The sequence below is a fragment of the Antrostomus carolinensis genome, unplaced genomic scaffold (genome assembly GCF_000700745.2).
Source record: "Antrostomus carolinensis isolate BGI_N321 unplaced genomic scaffold, ASM70074v2 scaffold33306, whole genome shotgun sequence".
Lineage (NCBI taxonomy): Eukaryota > Metazoa > Chordata > Aves > Caprimulgiformes > Caprimulgidae > Antrostomus > Antrostomus carolinensis.
Genome location: NW_010320345.1, coordinates 9,520 through 28,948, shown reverse-complemented (window position 1 = coordinate 28,948; position 19,429 = coordinate 9,520). Strand labels below are relative to the sequence as shown.

The following is a 19,429-nucleotide window of genomic DNA, read 5'->3' as shown; positions in this document are numbered from 1 at the left end:
ATAAAGTCCAAGTGTAAGTCCAAGGCAAATCTGAATCACGTTGTGATTCGTGTGGCCAAATCCTGTGAATTGACTTTGAGGGAGAGGGGAGGACAGTTCATTTTCAGGAACTATCTCCTTATGACCTTTTAGAATAGTGCCTGGGCTGCACTTGGAGGAAGCATTGAGACAGAACCCAGTGAAGGGAGGGAGGGGTGATGATTGTATTGCCTAATCAGTCTCATATCTGGTGTAGATTAACTGATAGAATAATGTTCTTAAGTTATGTATCACATTGTTTCAGTTCCTTCATAAAATAGTTGATGGCATATGTGGCCGTGCGTATCCTCGATACCAGGATTATGGCAGTGTTTGGAGCTTGTCGGAGTGGATGGAGGTTTTAGAAGAAACAGTGACGTATTTCAAAACTGCTGTTGGCAAAAACATATCTGACGAGGAGGTAAGGACTCATCACGGATTGGACTTGACTTTGAGCGATTGTACTGGGGTGATTAGTCTTGTAGTTTTAGTCCTAAAGTATTTTTATAGCATAGCGTTTGAATAGTAGCAGACTAAGCCTAAATAGGTCGAAGGTGAGGAGCATTAAGAGATACACTGTGAAGACTTTTAAAAGAAAAAGTGAAATTGACGCTTTTTTTTTAAAGTAATATTGGATAGTACTTGTTAAAATATTAGTCACTTAAATTGATTATCTTAAGTACCACCAAATTAAATCAGTTTTCCTGTCATTACTGTTCATTAGCAATAAAAACAATTCACACTCTTGGCTTTATTTTTTTTATTGCTACTGCATTGAAGTGTTTTAAAATATTAACTGTGTGTAAATCCAAAATAAAATCTAGACTATGAATGGACGACTGTGTAGGACAGGGACTGTAATTCAGGGCATTCCAATATGTATAAACGTTGCAAAAACTTGTTCTATTATCAGAAATCTTAATTCTCATCTTTCACACAGTGCTCATATTTTGTTTTCCTGCTAGTAGCTAGATCAAAGAAAGATACTTGTGTAGCCATAGGAAAGTATGTACATCAATATGTTTCAGCTAAGCTAATGTATTTTGTTTCCACTTTGATGTTCAGAAACTTTCAGAGCTAAACCTGTGTTATTTGTGTGTGTGATTTTTGTTCTGATTTTAGGGTGATGTCTAAGAAGGCTGATAAAGACTTCATTCTCTGGTCTCTTTTAATTTAAATGACAAGAAAAATATTTTTTCTTTAACACTGTTGTGGTAAATACTGACTCTAACTATGAAACACAGAGAGCAGCCATTGAGGGCAGTACAAGAAAGATGAAATTAAGGAGTCCAGTGTAACAACTATCTGGGTGGCAGCTTGGATATCTACAGAGCACGGCTATTACAGGTGGTGCATGTTATTTCTGTGGTTCGTAGTTTAAGCAATCACAGTTTTAATTTTTATTTTTGTAGGCTGCTCAGCAGATAAATCAGTTGAATTCAAATTATCAAGAAGCAATCACAAAGTGTCTGAAAGGCAGAAAGGAAGAAATCAGGAATGCGCTAGTGGAAAGAGTAAATGCAATCTCTTCTGCCCAGCTGCAGGATTTTGACTGGCAGTTAAAGGTGAGAGTGTTGCCTTAATGTTCTTGGAAAGAAATGTTCTACAACACAGAAGTAACTATTGATATAGGCCCCCTAGGCCCGCTCATTTTGGAACGTGGTTCAATTTTTATAGGTGTCAAAAAAGCACATTCATGGTAACACATCAAAGACTTGCCAGAAATTTGTGTAAACTGTAAAAGTGTTGGTTTTGGTTTTGGTTCCCCCCCCCCCGCCCCCCCTCTCTTTGAAAGCTGCAATACCTCTTTCCTAAAAGGAGATTGAGTGTTATGCAGTAACAAACACCTGAAAGCTTTGTATGCTGTTATGATTTTTGGGACCTGAGTAGGCAGTATTTTTACTCAAAGGAAGAAGAAATATTTACTTAATTTGAAGAGTAGTACACTGATTCAGGATGTTTCCCTGACTTTCTTCAAATTTTTAGATTCCTGCAATGAAGAATTACTTAATAACCAGTTTGAAATAATTTATCTTTAGGCTTATTTTGATAATAAGCCAATGATAACTGTGTTGCCTAAAGTTGGATGGTGCTTTGGTGTTATGAAGACAGCTGCTTTAGATTAAGCTCTATCAAAGACTTGAAATAGAAACAGTATAAGTAATGCTGTTTAGTTAGTCCATGGGAGCTGTTAAACAGATTTGCAGAGCTGTTAAATAGTTCTCCGTTTCAACAAGAGTGTTAAATAATTTGTGCAGCAAATGGCTTTGGAAATCAAAGAGCAATGCCCACAATAGACAAGATTTTGCAAGAGCAAATTTGGAATCGTATTGTGCTTCAGATGTACCGTTACTAGGGATTGATTATCTTGCTAACTGATTTACTGCTGACATGAATATAGACTTATGTGAACTCTTGTTTTTTTGATTGTGGTTTCTTTTAACTTTTTCTTCTGGAGGATTTTTTGAGTTTCTATTTTGTGATACAAATTTCTGGTACATGTCTAAACTATTGTATTATTTTTTTTTTAAACCACACTTCTTTTTTTCTTGAGCTAGTTGTGATTTTTTTTTCGCTTACCATAGTTGAATCCTAGCAAGGACATTCTTCTCTATTGTACCACTAAAGAAATATAATATAATATAATATACTGACTTACAGTATTATCAACTGATCTTTGAATTTAATATATTTTATAAGCCTTATTTGTACTAGACTGAGTATAATAGTAAACAAAAAAGAAAGCACAATTCTTTCTTACACAAGAGTATGTAATCCTCTTCATCGGTGTTTGTCAAATAGGATATCTGACAAATGGTGTGTCATCAGCTGTACAGAGAGTTGAAAAATGCACAAAGGTGTCGTCTTTCTCCCAACTACCCCCTTCTGTAATACAGAATCACAGAATGGTTGAGGTTGGAAGAGACCTCTGAAGGTCAGAACTATTTGAATACAGTGACTTCAGAATTCATCTACTTCACTTTTAAAGAGCCATGATCAATTGTATCCTTTGTTTTCACCTATAATACAAAAGTGTAGCAGCCCAGTAATTTTAACAAATTGTTTTGACAAATGTCTTGCTATGAAGAAGGGTTTTAGTATTTCAGTATATTGTTGGTATTAACAGACAAAATTCTCAACAACAGGGGAAAAAAAAAAAAAGGCAAAACCAGAAGCTGCAGAGATGACTTGTTATAAGTTAATTTTGTCATGTTGATGTTTGTTCTAGTAGTACACTTTCAATATAAGGTGCAGTTATGATGCTCTGAAAGACCAAAAACTTAATGGCTCCACCTCACATTTTGTTGTTGTTTCATCAACCTGTATAGCTTGCTCTCTCCAGTGACAAGATCTCCATGCTGCAAATGCCACTTCTCAATCTTGATTTGGATGTGAGAGAAAATGGTGAAATTAAACCAATTTCTATAGAGATGAATAAGGAAGAGTTGCAGAACCTAATAAATGCACTGGAAGCTGCTAATAAGGTATCTTTTACTGATATCATCCTTTGTTCCTGACTTCTCATGCACTTAGTTTATTTTAACTGAAATTGATTGTCCTGGGTATCTTGCTGAACACTCCAAGTCATTCATCCATTGACAAAATGACTATAGAGTTATAGAAAGCCTTACATAAGGCAGGGTATCTTGGATAGTCTTCAGGGTATTTTTAGCACAGTTTAGTCTAGAATTTTTTTAAAAATGCTATTAGAATCCTGATAAGCATGATAATCTGTTCAGAGCACCATTAAAAAGTCTTGTGAGAATAGGAGGAAAAGCAAATGAAATGGCAAAGTGTCAAGTGAGAGTTGATTTTGAAAGACTGGAGAGAACTTCAGTGTTCTCACAGCTTCACAAAGTGTCAGTGGCTGCAAATCCATATGGGAGAGTTGTTTAGTTCAAACTGAGTGCTTTAATTTCCACGGCTTAGCAAATCAGCCAGAAAGCAACAAAGATTCCAACAGAGTAATCCAAGAAGAAAATTTCAAGTGAAACTTTGTTTGGAGTGTCTCAGATTTTTAAGGGAAGTAAGGATTTTAAGGAAAATAATTAGGGGTAGGAGTGTAATTTGACTTACGCCCTGGTGATAACTGCAAATCGTGGAGTCCCCCCTTGTTCAATTATCTTTCAGGATTAATTCTGGCTTTGTTATAAAGGAAAATGGGTTTTTTGTTGTTGTTTGGTGGGGTTTTTTTTTTACTATGAAAATGTCTTCAGATATTTATTCTGTTACCTGGGAGACAGAATTCTCTGACATCTTGCAGGATGGAAGTAAAAATGTTGTGTCAACATGTTCTAGAAGTTAGCAACTTCAAGTTGCTTCATAACATTTAGCAAGTACAGGATTTATTCCCTAGACTGTCTAAGTTTTGGTCTCATCCAGCTTTAATCTCATTAATTTTCTTCTTTTTGAAGGTTGTCTTGCAACTGAAATGATGGAATTCAGATCACTGGCAGTATCTGCTGGCAATGGCTCCCCGATTGACTTGACAGGGGGAAAGAAGTGTTCTCTGCAAAGCCTGAAGTTGTTGATGCTGTAAAATACTGAAGTGAGAAGACCATTGTGACTTGTGACCAAATAAACTACTAAGCCTTTGATAAAAGTAATAGAATCTTGTATCTGGTTGACCAAAAATATAAAAATCCAGTGTACAGTTGCTTTTAGTACTAAAGATTTGTGGAACTATGGAAAAGTATCACTTGCAGTGTGTGCCATATTTGTTTTGGTTAAACAGTGGCAGTGACTGCACAAGTGACTAGTAAAACTAAGGCATCTTACTTTGCATAGTATGTTATACCTGTCTAAGGTGCCATGATAATGAAGAACATGACAGAGTACTTGTAGTATTAATGTGTTTATACTTGTAAATAGTAAATAAACACTTGATTTTGTTTGTGAATAATTGCAGTAAGTTGTTTCTTGATTTATTAATCACTAAAGTAAAATCTTCTTAGATGCTGGGAAAAATCAGCTTTACAAACAAACGCAGTATACAATCACTGAATAGTTGAGGTTGGAAGGGACCTCTGGAGGTCATCTTGTCCAGCTCCCCTGCTGAAGCGTGGTCACCCAGAGCTGGCTGCACAGGACCGTGTCCAGATGGCTTTTGAGTATCTTCCAGGGATGGAGGCAGCACAGCTTCTCTAGGGAACTTGTTCAGTGCTCAGAAGTTGAGGAAGAAGCACTGGGGCTTTACTCAGAGTAAAGTTTGGAGGCTTAGCTTTGTATCTTAGTTGATGGCTTTTCACTTAAATATATTAATGTTTTCAAAAGGGAGTGCAGTGATGGAGGGGAGCTGACCTATGTAGACTGTGAAAAGGATATTCCCAGCCCACTTAATACAGCAGATAACTGGTAAATCCTTGTCTAAACATTTCTGAAACCAGACTGGGTTTTGATTGTAGTATGTAACAAATACTCGAAGCTGTAACACTAGGGAAGAGTACACCTGGAATCTTACTGTTTCTACTATTTGTTAAAGCATTCTTCTATGTGTAAAGAGCAAATCATCTGTAATGCTTACATAAATGCTAATGTGTACTTCTCAACATGCATATGTGTGTATATATGCATGTTTTATATATACAGAAAGGCAAGGTATTGATGACTTACCTTCTTCATAGTCTCAAAATCAGACTCTTGAGTTTCTTCCATTATAGGTTGTTGTGCCACTGATTTTCATATAAGCAAAATGTAAAATGATACATCCGTACCGAAAATCAGACTTCAGAGGACTGGTCAGAGGAGCAGAAGAGGACAAGAAGCTCTCTTATAGAAAGGCCTCTAGGAAAAGGATTTTAATAGGCTTCAGGGGTAGGAAACCTAAATATATGCTTCAATAGTAAAAATAGCACAGAATTTTTGTGGCTCAGAGAACATTTTTTAAAAAATGTGTGCATATAAAATGTAGTTTACTACATGTTTACTTTTATTTGGTACTGGTACATTTAGTCAGATGTGTGTGTTGTTTAGTGTCAGCAATTCAAGAAAGATCAGAAAAAGTGGAGAAGGGGGTAAAGAGTCATAAGAAAGACTGGAAAATAAATCTTAGAGGACTGCAGTCTGCTTAACAGATCTGGCCTGATCACAGCCTTGAATATACATAAGCAACAGAAGTTTGATAATAGATCAGGTAACATAGAGAACTTGCATAAGTGGTACCAAATTCAAGCTAAAAAATTCAGGTTGGAATTTATATTTGTTAAGCTTTATGAAAAATCTAGACAGAATACTGCAGCTTGTCCAGTAGTCTGTTCAGGAGATTGCTATTTTTAAATTGTGAGTTTAATGAATAAATTGGTCAGGTCTATTTATTTTATTTGTAGAGATATTTACCTTGACTTCACTTTTCCCTTTCCTTTAGATCTAGTCGCTTTATAGAAGAATGAATATACTGCTTTGATATGACCTTATGCATTTAAATGCTTCATGGATTGTATGATGCATACTGAAAGCATAACTCTGCTTTAGCTTTCATTATACTGTGATAGCATATGTTCCTAAAAGGCTTTGGTAGAGAAAAGAGGCTTAATTTTTGATAGCTGAGATTTTTATTGTTGTCAGGCTGTTTTTTCTCATTTAGAACAAAAGGACTGAAAACTACTCATTTTATTTACAGTAGCAGAAATAATAAACATCTAGCATTTTATTTCATACAAGTGTACACTATCAATGTTGGGATGTCATTAGGATAGAAGACATTTGTGTGCTGATCCATTTCTACAATTTGTAGATGTTCTGTGAACACATTTAAGAAAGCAGATGCATAGAAAGCCTTTACTTCGAAGAATATTAAAGTGGATATTAAAACTTATTCTGCAGTATGTTGCTGAAGAAAACTTATGTTGCTACCTCTTAGTTTTCAAAGATGAATTATTAAAAAATAATTTTTTAAATAAAAAACTTACAGTAACATACTCAACAGTAACTTACTCAAAATAGTTATGTGTTTTCTGAATAATAAAAGGCCACAAATGGTAACTTACATTTTTACATTCAACCTATGAAACTCCTGTTGCAAAATCTGCCACATATCTAGCTGATAGAAAGCATTTTTTTAAATGTAGATGCTATTTAAAAATATTTCTGACTTTTTCTTAGTAGTGGAGACTAAAAGTTTACATAGTTTCATTTTAAATTTTATAGCAAGTTATGTAAAAAAGGGTATATGGTGGTGTTTCATCTTTAGTATTATCCTATATTTGTCTTGTCCTTTACTGCAGCACTGAACAGGAAAGGCTACGAATCAATTTTCAATGATTTTTTGCTTTAAAAAAAAGAGGACAAGACAGTTTGTTATGATGTGACAGCAATAAACGTGCAATGAACTGTTTTTCATGGGTGTTAGACTATTGAAAGTCTGAGTATTTTTTTATATAACCATCAAAATGATGTTTTTGACAGTGGGCATAACAACACGATGTGAATGGCTAGAGAGGGAGAGGAGCACCAGTTGACGAGCAGTTGAGAATTAGCAGCTAAAACATGATTGTCTTGGAATTGCATTTGAAACGTGCTTCCTGGCCTTACATCTCTAGAGAGAAACGGAGTGTCGTAAGGCACATAATGGCCTCCAGTAGACAGAAAGGAAAAGGACCAAAAAGAATGAAGAAGAGAGCTTGCTGTACCATCTATCAGAAAGTGGTTTCATTCTGTCCCTGCTCTGGGAATTAGGTACTTCTGGAGCATGCAGGGTCTCTAGCTGTAGCAGATAAGGCGTTTGTGGACACTGTACCGGGCCAAATTGATGCAAAAAACAAGAGATTCCAGAAAACCCATTATACTGGTGTCAGCTTCAACATCTGTTTTGATGAATGCAGATAGACACGAAAAGGTAGTGAACAGGAAAAATGTACGTGTAACAGAAACATCTGAAACAAGCTCATGTGGGCAGAAGCGTGTCTGTCAAGCATGCCCAGCTGTGCTCCCTTATGGGCCAAAGAACAGGGGGTTAGGTAAGGAAGTTGCCATTGCAGTTCCACCCAGGTTTTCCTACAGTGCAGAGGACTGCAGTGCACATCACAGCCGCTGGAGGAACTGTTTGCTGGGACCAGAATGAAATACAAGAACTGGACCGGTAATAAAAGTGCACCAGTCTGTGCTAAGAGGCTGTGACTAAGGGGGAAATCAGGAAGATCTTCTGAAGGTGTAGGAATTAGACCAAAGGTGCAGGAGTGTAAAGAGACTCCATTAATATCAAATAACTTTTAATTTCTCCTTTCCTCTCTGCTCATTTTGCCCACATTAGTATTTTTCTATGTGCTTCCAGGCCTGAGCTCTTTCTAATTAGCTGGTTATGGTAAGTTGAATGGCTTTGATGTTTGTACATCCCACCATGCTAACTTGTAACAAAATTGTTCCTAAGTGATGCTCCCCTTTTGTCCCATTTCAGGGACGTGTTCATATTCTCCTAGCGTTTGCCCCTGCAGAGCAGCTTACTTCTGGGTCTGATGACGGTGTGGGCAAAAAAGGAGAAAACAACCACCATAAATACATGAGTGAAGCCTCTGGTTTTGCAGGTAATATGTACAGACCTCTGAAGCATGTAATTAAGACCAGAAACAAAATTTTGTACAGTAGGCTCTTAGAACCAAAAGTCGTAATGAATATAGTACATATAATGGACACACTGTATGAAGTTTTAATTGCAACGTGTAAAAAGCACCTACAGAATTTCACATTGCTTACAGACCTGCAATTTGAATCAGAAAATGCAGCGTATCTTGATACAAAATATAGAAGTGAATTATAAAAATAATGTTACTTGCTCTCCATTGGCATTCATTGCACTTCTCTCCATTTCATAGGAATCTTCCCTTGATTTCAGAAAAATCATGTTTTTCTTGGTCAATCATTTTGGCTTTGATCTTGGCACACTAAAATGAATCAGGATCTGATCAGCAAACTGTCAGTATGGAAGTGACCACTGTAATAAAACTGCTTTGACAACAAAGCAATTGTGTATGTCAAGAAGCTGTGTTTTTATAAGTGCTATGCAAGCCTGTAGAATATTTCTGAGTTCTGGAGCAAGGCTTTCTGATAAGAAACATGCTGAAACATGATTATGCTTTTATCTGAAAGGTGGTTTTAAGAACCAGTAACACCTTGTCCTGAAGTATGCATACTTTGCTATCACTTTGAGTTGTGAATTAGTATTTATAATGAAGTGACAGAAACAAAGGGATTTTTACTTTTCTGGTACTGGAGAACACTTCTTTAAGTGTGTCAGCATAGTCTATAAAGATTTTACTTTAATCCACTTTAATTATACTTGGCAATATCCTATGCTTCCCTCTGTAAATTTATAGTTTATACATACTTCAGGAACACTCCAGAAAGACCTAAAGACCATTACCAAAACGCAGAAAAGGAGGCAAATCTCACAAAGATTCATCCTTTGGACTTTTACAAGGCTGTGTGGTTCATATCATCAGACTGATCTGTGGAGAGGTCATCACAGGAGCAGAACCTTGTGTTTTAAGCCAGTTTTTGGAGGATATACTGGATGTTCAACTCTTCACATTGTCTGTGGCTTGAATTTTACTCAAAGATACTCTTCATATGTGCTAGCACCAGTGGGAGTCTTACATAGAGAAGGCTGTGACGATTTTTTAGAATCCGGTTAGTCAGCTAATTCAGCTAATACACCACTGGGAGGTGTGGAGGCTTTTCTAACTGAAAACTACTACAGGTCCACAGGGACTGTTTTGGTGGTGGATTATCTGGTGGGAAGGATTCCTAGCATCATACAGATTAAATAACTTTTTTTTTATGGCTACAGTAAATGAAGGAATTCTGTTTCTTGGGAATGCAGAGGTTTCAGATCTCCTGTATTTCTTTTAATATTGATTTAGATGGGAGCCAGAGCAAGCATTGGACGATCTGACAAAAACTGCTATTAACTACCTTTGTAAAACCCCATCCTGAATTCTTTACCTATGCCAAAGTCTCATTCAGCTCTTTCTCGAATTGATTATTTGCCACTTCTGTTTTGTAAAGCTGCTCTTTTCTGCAGCACACTATATTCAAAGTTAGTTGCCTTTGAAAAACTATAAAAATCGGGTAATATGTTACCAGCTCAATCAAAACAGCAAATGATGTTTCAGAGACAGGAACAAGGAAACTGGTATGTTAACAGATGCAAACAAGGTTACTGATGCTCTCACTGAAATGCGTAATCTGCCAAAGGAAACCACCTTTGTGAACATTTTTGGTGATGTGATTGGTATTTTATACTTTCCTCTAAGACTGTTCAGATACAGATAGGCAGTGACGAGTTAACAGACTCGTTGATTAGAGATCATCTGTAGAGATGGTCTCTATCTATTGATCAGAGACCATCTGTAGAGAGATTACTTGGTTCTGCTGCCATGTAATTATCTTAGCTTCTTATTGGTAATGATACTTTATGGATTTTGCCAAGAATAAAAGTCTAAAAGAATGACTACTATGCCATTTCTTAGACTGGCACCAGCACAAGACAAGAGGTGATGTTTTTGTAGCACTGAGAAACTTGAAATTACTTATAAAATAATTGAGAAACAAACATGCAAAGGAGCAGACAACACATTTAGAGTTTACTCTGCATTTCAAGACAGTAAGTAGACCAAAATCACCTGATCTTCCTTTTAAAAATGCCAGATTTCTCATTTGCCTTTTAATTCTTTCACCTGTGCATATACATTTTGGTATCACATGCTGAAATTCAGTATTCTTCTGTGATCTCCTGCCTCCTTTGGGCCGCAGGGTGGATGCCTATGGGAGTAGGAAGGAACACATTATACAATCGCAGATTTGGGTTTTTTTATGCTTTTCAATGCATAAACAATTTTAGAACTTTTTTTTAAATGCCACAGGTATAACAGAGCCCTTTTTTTGACCAATACTCCCAAGATGGTGTTAGCAATGCATCCTCAGTAGGTAGCAATTCATGAGAAAGGGCAGGGGTTTGTTGGTGACAGGAAACAAAAGTAGTTGGTGGAACATGGCCCCCAGCCCTGTATGACTTTGCTCATGATTTATCACCACTTGCAGTACAAAGGGATGGAACTTTTCCTATAAGGATGAACAAGGTGAACCAGCAGGTAACTGAAATGGCAACTTCTGTGCTGTTTAGTGGTAGCATAAAGCACAGGAATGTTGTCAGAAATAGTCCTATGATATTGAAAATACTTTTTTTTGTGACTAATAAGGTTGGGGTTCATCGAGTCCCTTTCTGCCAAAGAGGGGTGGACTAACGTGAGCTTTGTCCTCAGCTAGCTTTTTGTTGAAACTTATAAGGTAGTATCTCATAGATCTTTAATGTTCTGTTACCTTTTGATTGAACTTGTCCATGGGTTCAAATATTGTTGGGAGTCTGCCAGCTAGGCACACAAACATAGACACTCAGGGACAGTAGAAGCTTATATTCTTGGGAAACCTAGCTAAAAAGGACTTCCAGTACAAATTGCATGAGACAGCTGCACAAACTGTAAGGGGGTTTAGCTGAAATGTAATTAGCAAGAGGACCTTATCTATGCTGATCCTGAAATCTGGTTTCTAAGGGCAGGCAATCTAACTCCTAAAGTACAACAGTGACAGAGCTTAGCATTACAGCATTATTCACCTTTATTGCTTAAAGCCAGCCAAATAACTCCAACCTACTGATGAGAAGAGATTGTGTTTCTTTTGTATTCACTAATTCCTAGCTCCAGATGGCAATGTACATGAGTAACCCACAAACACCCACATTTTTCCATCCTGTTCCTCTAATAACTACTGCCTTTTCCTTGCTGCCAAGCTATTGCTCTCAAGTTAAAAATGTTTTCTTCTGCTTTTTGTCTAAAAATAATGGAAAGAGGGAAAACGTGCTAGTTATGTTTATACACGCTGTTTCCAAGTTTTGGTTTTAATTCTCTTTTGAGGCTTTGAAAGAAGTTTTAGTTTAAATCCAATGTGCCTTGCAAGCTCATATGCCAAATTCTGTTTTCTTTACCAGAGTTAGTGGTTAAATGTGCACATACAAGCTCAGTGGGAGGCAGGAGACATTGGCTCTGGGATAAGATATTGCCAACCTGCAGTATGTGGCTCTTGCCTCTCTGTGTGGTGCAGTTATTAGCCCCTGCTGCAAAACTTCATGCTGAGAGCTGGCAGCTGTTTCTTCACTCAAGATTGCAACTCCCAGCTCTCGAGGCAACCAAACCTTGCTGCATGCTGTTCAAAACTGGCAGCAGAGCTGGGATTTGTATAAGTGCTGTGTTGAAAGACTCCTGATGCTCAAGGGTGGACCCTGCTCTTTTGGAACATCCTGTTCTGAAGGAGTTTTGCATTTGCACTGCTCTTGGTTTGTTGATGACCCTTCCTCTGCTCTCCCCCCCCCTTTTTTTTTTTTTTCTTGGAATGGTACAATATAACTACTTTTAGCCCATGTGCCTAACATCTGTGCGTGAACTAGCTGGATGATCCATAAGCTAGAAACTATGTGTTTGCAGATGTTTGGAGTCAACAAGAAAAAATGCTGAAGACCAGTACAGCTGATCTTTGCTCTTGTAATAGAAGGCAAGAGATCCTTTTCTATTACCGAAATTCTTGTTTCAATATCACATTGGATGTTGGCTGTTCCTGAATGTCCACTGTAGCTGTAAGGAGTGGTTGTAATGTCTCCACACCATTGGAACCGGTTAAATTACTGACGTGTGATCTGTCTGTTAAACCTTTGGGAAACCAGGTCGTGCAAAAACGTGGGTCACTTGGTTGTGTTTCACAGAATATTTTACACTACAAATCTGCAGAATGTATTGCCTGCTTTGAATTTATTTCTGTGTGTAACCACAAAGCTGGTAAGTTCACTGGCTCATGGACTTACTCTCTCTGTAAAGTTTGGTGCCAGTCATTGAATTCAAAATCGTTCAATGGAGTGTGTGTTCAGAATGGACAGCACATATGGCCCTACTGCTGTCTCCCTTCTGGGATTATTTTTGCAGTTACGGTAAGTTCAGTTTGCTTAGCATGCAAGACTTCCATACGTTCTGTGTCTTGTTTATTTTATGATGCCAAAATATTATTGCTAGTTGCTGGTAAAATATTGATCTAAACATTGCTTAAATTTGACTAAAAAAATAATCAAAATGTCCCATGTGAGATGATGTGTGGCAGTTCTTATTTTGTTTGTTGATAGGGTGCAAATGTTGAAAAATTATTTGGAGTTGTTTTAGGGTGGAGATAGGCATACAAGTTGTACCCTATTCAGAAGAGCCATTTGACTGAGTTAATATTTATCCTGGATCATCTCAAATTGCACCTAGTGGCTGATTAATCTGGTAAAATTGTGCAACTCTTCAAAAGACTGGAGGTTAAAGGTTGTAGAAGAGAAAAGACAGCTGAAAAGACCACTTTTTTGCTTCATTGAACTTGGGATGATGAGAATGGGACTTTGGAGCCCAAAGAAAAACTGTCACAAGGACCCTCCTAGATTAGCAATGTCAAATGCCTATTTTTCAGCTTTTTATTTTTTGTAATGAGTACATTAAATCTATCCCCCTTTTTGTTTGTTGATTTATCATTTCAGACTGTTTTTTGCAGAAGCCTGCTGCACAAAGAGAAGAGGGAGCAGGGCCTGATCTGTTAGGAGGTCGAGGTCTTGCAGGATGTGACAAACGTTAACACATAGTAGTGTTTCATTTGTTATTACATTCAGATAAAAAGTTGTCATGTCAACTGGCAATAAGGTCATCAGCTGACCTTACTGCCAGGCAATGAGGAACTGGTGAAGAAACTTTCCACATTGCACATTTTTATTCCCTACTAACTCCTAACTGCGGGTATTGCTGTCTACTGTCCTGAACAATGTTTATTTCTGTACCAGCTGGCCCTGATAACAATCACCTCAGTACCTACATAGACTCTGTTGACTTGTGGATCTTAACTCTCCTACAAGTATGAAACACTTTTAATACAAAATAAAAATTAACTGATAATAGCTCTGTTTCAATAAAATGCTGTTAGTCAACGTAATATAAACACTGCTAGGGAAAAAATGTCAACAGAGAAGGAAAATGGATTTGATATAGGTAGGAGATGACTGACCTATTGCTCTTCAGTTGCATGCAGCTTGCTAGGACTTTGCCTGCAGCTCCTTGGCTGTGGTTGTGTCAGATGATAAGCAGCTGGGTGGGGAGAGGCAACTCCTCAGGAGCAGTGTACCCAGCATCACCAGTAGGCCATAAGACTCAGCTGTATCTCCTGTTCCTCAGCAGAATAAGGAAATCTGTAGGAAACTTTGCAGAACTCTCTTCAGATCTGTTCCCAGACATCTGCCAACTTTTGGGAGAATGTTTGCAATTACCAGCCACAGGAAACCTGGGAGTCAAGAAAAGTGGCCACTCTTGGGCTAACAATTCCTTAGTTGAAACTCAGTGGGATTTGTCTCTGCTGCCCTTTCTTTTGAAGATCCCTCCCTCTCTGAAAATGTGCATTGACTTACATCTCATTGAGTGGTACTTCTCACAGACACTATGGAAATACTTCCTAGTATAACTATTAACTTTGAAATAATGCATGATGTAATAGTTATAATCTTTCAAACAGTTATTTCTTTGAATTTCTTTACACTTTAAATACTGAAAGACTGTGACATGACTGCTCCTTTGGGTCCTTCTACTGGCTTGTTTGGAAGCATGCTGCTGTGGGCTGCCAGTATCTGGTGAGAAATACAGTAATTTTTATTCTGCTTAAAAAAAAGATAAAAGAAGGTACAGAAAGCTCATGGGTGATGCACAAATTCTTTGTAAAAATCGAGGAATAGTGCTTTGCTGAACGTGCTCTTTAAGAGCGAATCTGTACTATTCTGGTGTGAATGTGGTGAGGCTGGTTTGCTGGGGGTTTGTTTTGAAAGCTTAAATCTTAAAGTATTGAATCTTACCTTGAACACATAACATTATGGCTACTGCAGTTCTTCAGAGTTAAGAAAATTGAGAAGGAAAAGAAACAAGTCTAATTACATTAGTCTATGGTAACATTATTTCATAAATTAGTGGACATAATAAAGCCAGTAAATGACATTGAAAAGAATGAATGTGATGGGAAAGACCGTTCTGGACCACTTGTCTATTGAGTTAACATCAGTCAAATCAGGGATTTTGACTTTGATCTGGGATGCCCTTCTTTGTAAGCGTCCTTTTTTATGAAGCCTGTGCCTGTCCAAAGTGCTCCTACTGTAGAGGTCTCTGCTGGAAGTGGCTCTTCTGTACTGCAGGTTGGCACTGTCGTACGTGTATGTGGTGGCTCGGGGGTCACGGAAGCTTGTGAACACTTCTGAGTTGCTGACATCATTTCGTATTTCAAGTGGGCTAAGAAGCATGTTTCCATGGGGATCAACCTGTTTCAAGGAAGGAATGTGAATTAGACAAGTTCCTCAGCCAGCCCAAGGTATCTCCCAGATGGACAGGTACCTTCTGGCTCTACTGCCATGGTGCTTCTGGGGCTGCAGTAATAGTTGCATCTTGTACAGCATTGACACAAGTGAAAATACACTTTGCCGCCTGGTGTGAAATTATCTGTTATGCATCTAAATATCTTCCATTCTGACCCAGCTCTTTGGTCTGGGATTTTTTCATTTAGTTAATTATCTCATCCCCTGTAAAGTAACAATTTTCTAATTTTATCTTTAACTTCGATCATGGTCTTTATGAAATACTGAGTTTTGATGTCTGGTGACCCGGTACCCTAAGCTTTAATGTACTCAAGGTGAAAAAAAAAATCTGTTAATTTTGTACAATTTTAGTGCTGTAGGTTAATTTCAAGAACAGTTTTGTAACAATGGGTTCATCATATGAAGAACATACAGGTAGATGTGCATTTTATCAGTTATTGTAACATGCTTGTGGTTAAAATTAATTTTGGAGAAGTACTATATTGCAGAGATAGAAATCCCTACCCCCCACAGCGTACAATTAACTTGCTCACGTGCAGACAGAATAATTCTTTTTAGTAAATGAAACGTCGCATTCAGTTTCTTTTTTATATGTCGGTACCAGAAGCAGTTGTTTCAAACACATTTATCACTTACTTTATTTGTGCTGTTAGTTAGTCAGGGCACTGTTTTAAGTACCTGAGCAAAGAAGTGGAAACTACAACTGGTATGGACATGTCTGGTGCAAACAATACATATTTAATTTTATATGAAATATTTTAATATAATTGCCTTTTTATATATGAATGTAATTAATCATGAATGGCTGCATTACTACAAAGTGCTTACCTTTTAACTATCTTTACTTTTCTACATGTTTGTAGTAAAACCTCTTTTAGGAAAAGTTTTTTTGGTGTTTCCAGGATGACTCCTGACTTCTCTATAAAGACTTAGAAAGTCTTCAAATGTTTCAAATGTTTCAAATTCCCAGATACTTAAACATCCACTGTAGCTCATATGAGGGAAATACACATCAAGACACAGACCTCTTATATGCAACTTCAAAGACTTCACCTTGAGGTTTGAGTATTAAAATTGTTTTGTCTAAACTGTGGCGTTGGATCTACCCAAGTATATTATAATCTATACCATGGCTGTCTGGGGATGCTTTTATACCATGGAAAAAAAAAGTTACTTATTGACAATACTGAGTCTTCTGAAGAACTCAGAGCTTTACATTTTTAGCAAGACATAGCAGAGCTCGGAAATGGTATAATAATCTACAGCAGGTCTGAATTATGTTCAAGAAAAAACTGCAAGCAGAGCACATGGGGAAATCCAGTCTCTGAGGGTTGCCGCAGAGAAAAGCTGGAAGCCAGAGAAAGCCTCGGTTCCACCTGTCAGCGTGGAAGATGTTCCTTCCTGTTGCTGGAAGGAGAAAACACTGTGTGATAACTGCTGGTGTATTTACACTGTGCCAGACTAAGCACTTACTAACTGAAAACAAAGAAGTGAAGGGGCTATTTGTACAAAAGTCACCCAGGAGAGCTGTGGGGAAAAAAGACTTCTAAATGGAGTAATAAGTCACCACAGATAGAAAATACTCTAGTCAGTTTTAGCAACTGATTCTGTACACACTGAAATGAGCACTCAGTAGGAACATCTCAGTTTCCATCACTGTTTTGATGGGAAAAGCTCACATATTCTAGGGTAGAGAGGCCAGCTGGTTACAAACCAGCATAGTATTGGCAATCTTTACTTGAAATACGGGCTACCCAGGTTATACTTTTAAAATCAAGTCTTCAAATCTAGGCAGAAGGAAGATGCAAGGTACAGTTTCCTGCTCTCCAGAGAGCTACCATAACTATGGGACTGTTCATTGCTCCTAAATTATGACATTTTCTGTGGAGAAAGCAACAATCTCAGAGCTGTCTTAATGTAAAAAGAGAATTTTTTTTTCAATTCTCAAAAGTTTTGATAGGTCAACCTTTTCTTCCCAATTTTACAAAATAGCTCTTTAAGCTGTCTTTGATTGCACCATCTAATGTTTAAGCTAATTGACTTTAGTGTTATAGTAGTAGTAACACTAGTGCAAGCATCATTAAGCAGCTATTGTGGCTTATCTTTTGGGAAAACAACTCATAACTGCCTACAATCTCAAGTGATTCATAGGGATGTTTCTTAAACTAATATGCCCTGACAGTTTATTATAAGCCAAAAAGCATATGAATTCCTGCTTTAAGTCTTATGAATTAGACTGTTATATTTTAAAATTAGTTTTATTCAGATCTTTTGGGTGGGAAGATTTGTATGCATCATGAAGCAATTCAGTCTTTGAATTGTAGTCTTTGCAATTGGAAGCAAAGGGTCTTACAATGATCTCGAATAAGTTAGCTCAGAGAAGTACAGATGCTCTTCCTGGGTCAAATTCTCTGCTTGTGTGACACAAAGCTGGACTAATAGTTAATTTCCTACACTGATAAAAACTCTTTCAGAATTTATTGAAGTTCACTCCAAAATATTCTTAAACTTGTGCAGCTGGGGTTTTGTTACTGAAGCATAGGAATAAACTTTTGGGGACAAACTTTTTAGTAGGGCCTTGTAGCGATAGGACAGGGGGTTATGGTTTTAAATTAAAAGAGGGTAGAATCAGATTAGATATAAGGAAGAAATTTTTACAATGAGGGTGGTGAAACACTGGAGCAGGTTTCCCAGAATGGTGGTAGAAGCCCCATCCCTGGAAACATTCAAGGTCAAGTTGGAGGGGCATCTAAGCAACCTGTTCTGGTTGAAGATGTCCCTGCTCACTACAGGGGGTTGGACTAGATGGCCTTTAAAGGTCCCTTCCAGCCCAAACCATTCTGTGTTTCTATGATTCTATGATTCTCGTTCTAAAAATTCCCGTAGGAATCTGGAAAACAAACAAATTGTTAAAGGATCTCTAAAAAAGACTTGTTATTAGTTTTGTTTATGTTCACGTTAGAATTAATTAACAGCAAGTATGTGCACAGTAAAAGCTGTAAATTTTCTATTAGGTGTCAGACAGATGTCTGTCTGTCCTAACATCTTTTCTCCCTTACTTGATACAAGGTTACCTGGGACTTGCTGTTGGTCCTGTGCTGGAAGAAACCTGTGCATCTGAAACAGCTTTAACTCGTTCCACTCCATGCCTCAGTGATGTGGCTCTTTCCCCGCATCCGGTATGTACGCAGTCTGTGACCCATTTGCTTCAGATGGCATGACAAAAAATGAGGATGGAATAAACCAGGCTCTGCCTACTCAGTTTTCTGGCCCACTTGCTGTCTGCCCACTTAGGAGCAGAGTATCTCCTTAGGTAGCAGAGCTGAGCACTATCAAGACCAGAGTAGCTCTTCCTTGCTTGGGTATAACCCAGTTATTCTTTCATATTCCACCTTGTTATTCTTTAACTGGAATGCCCTAAATTTTATTACATAAACTGACTGTTGCTCATATGAAAACAGGATTTCTTGCTTAACATATATTCTAAGCCCAAATGTGTGTTTGCATGAACATATGCACTTTGCCTTGTTTGTACAATGCATAAATTTTGCCTAAAGGTGCAGAAAACTTAATTTTTTTTCTTTTGAACATATCATGAAGAATATGTGAGGAGAACGTCAAAGGATCTAAAGCTGATGTGTTAGTCATCTAGTATAATTATCAAAGATTTAATATTCTTCAGATGCATGAATGTGGTGATGCTTCTTGTAATGACATTTGTATCTATATTGTGTGTATCTATATTGAGTTTATAGATTTTTAATTCTTTGTTTGCATTGGAACTACCTAGAGCTAAATCAGCACAGGTAAATGTATATGAATCTTCATCAGTGATGGAAAAGCTGTGATGCGTGCTCAGGAAACATCATAAAAAGAAATAATAATCTGGTTTGTATGTTTACTTAGAAAATTAGTTTCATGCTTAGGAGCATCAAATTATGTTGTAAATATAAAATAATTAAAGTAGTAAAAAAACCCCAAAACAACAGTCCTCTGTTGACC

At 37.4% G+C, this 19,429-nt stretch overlaps 2 protein-coding genes across 2 annotated transcripts in view; one reads left to right on the top strand and one right to left on the bottom strand.

Annotated features, from left to right (window-relative positions):
• Positions 1-251: 251 nt before the first annotated feature.
• On the top strand, positions 252-4,621 carry COMMD8 (COMM domain containing 8). Its single transcript, XM_010169572.2, is given in 5 exon segments — positions 252-276; positions 279-439; positions 1,431-1,583; positions 3,348-3,503; positions 4,434-4,621. Coding segments are annotated over 5 exon segments (516 nt in total). The 3' UTR covers positions 4,455-4,621.
• Positions 4,622-15,025: 10,404 nt separating this feature from the next.
• LOC104526190 (gamma-aminobutyric acid receptor subunit beta-1) overlaps positions 15,026-19,429 on the bottom strand; it is a gene marked incomplete at its 5' end in the record, with an annotated part of 9,660 nt that continues 5,256 nt past the window's right edge. The window contains one exon of the mRNA XM_010169571.1: positions 15,026-15,373. Coding sequence (XP_010167873.1) covers positions 15,026-15,373 — 348 coding nt within the window. The remainder of the gene's footprint in view (positions 15,374-19,429) is intronic.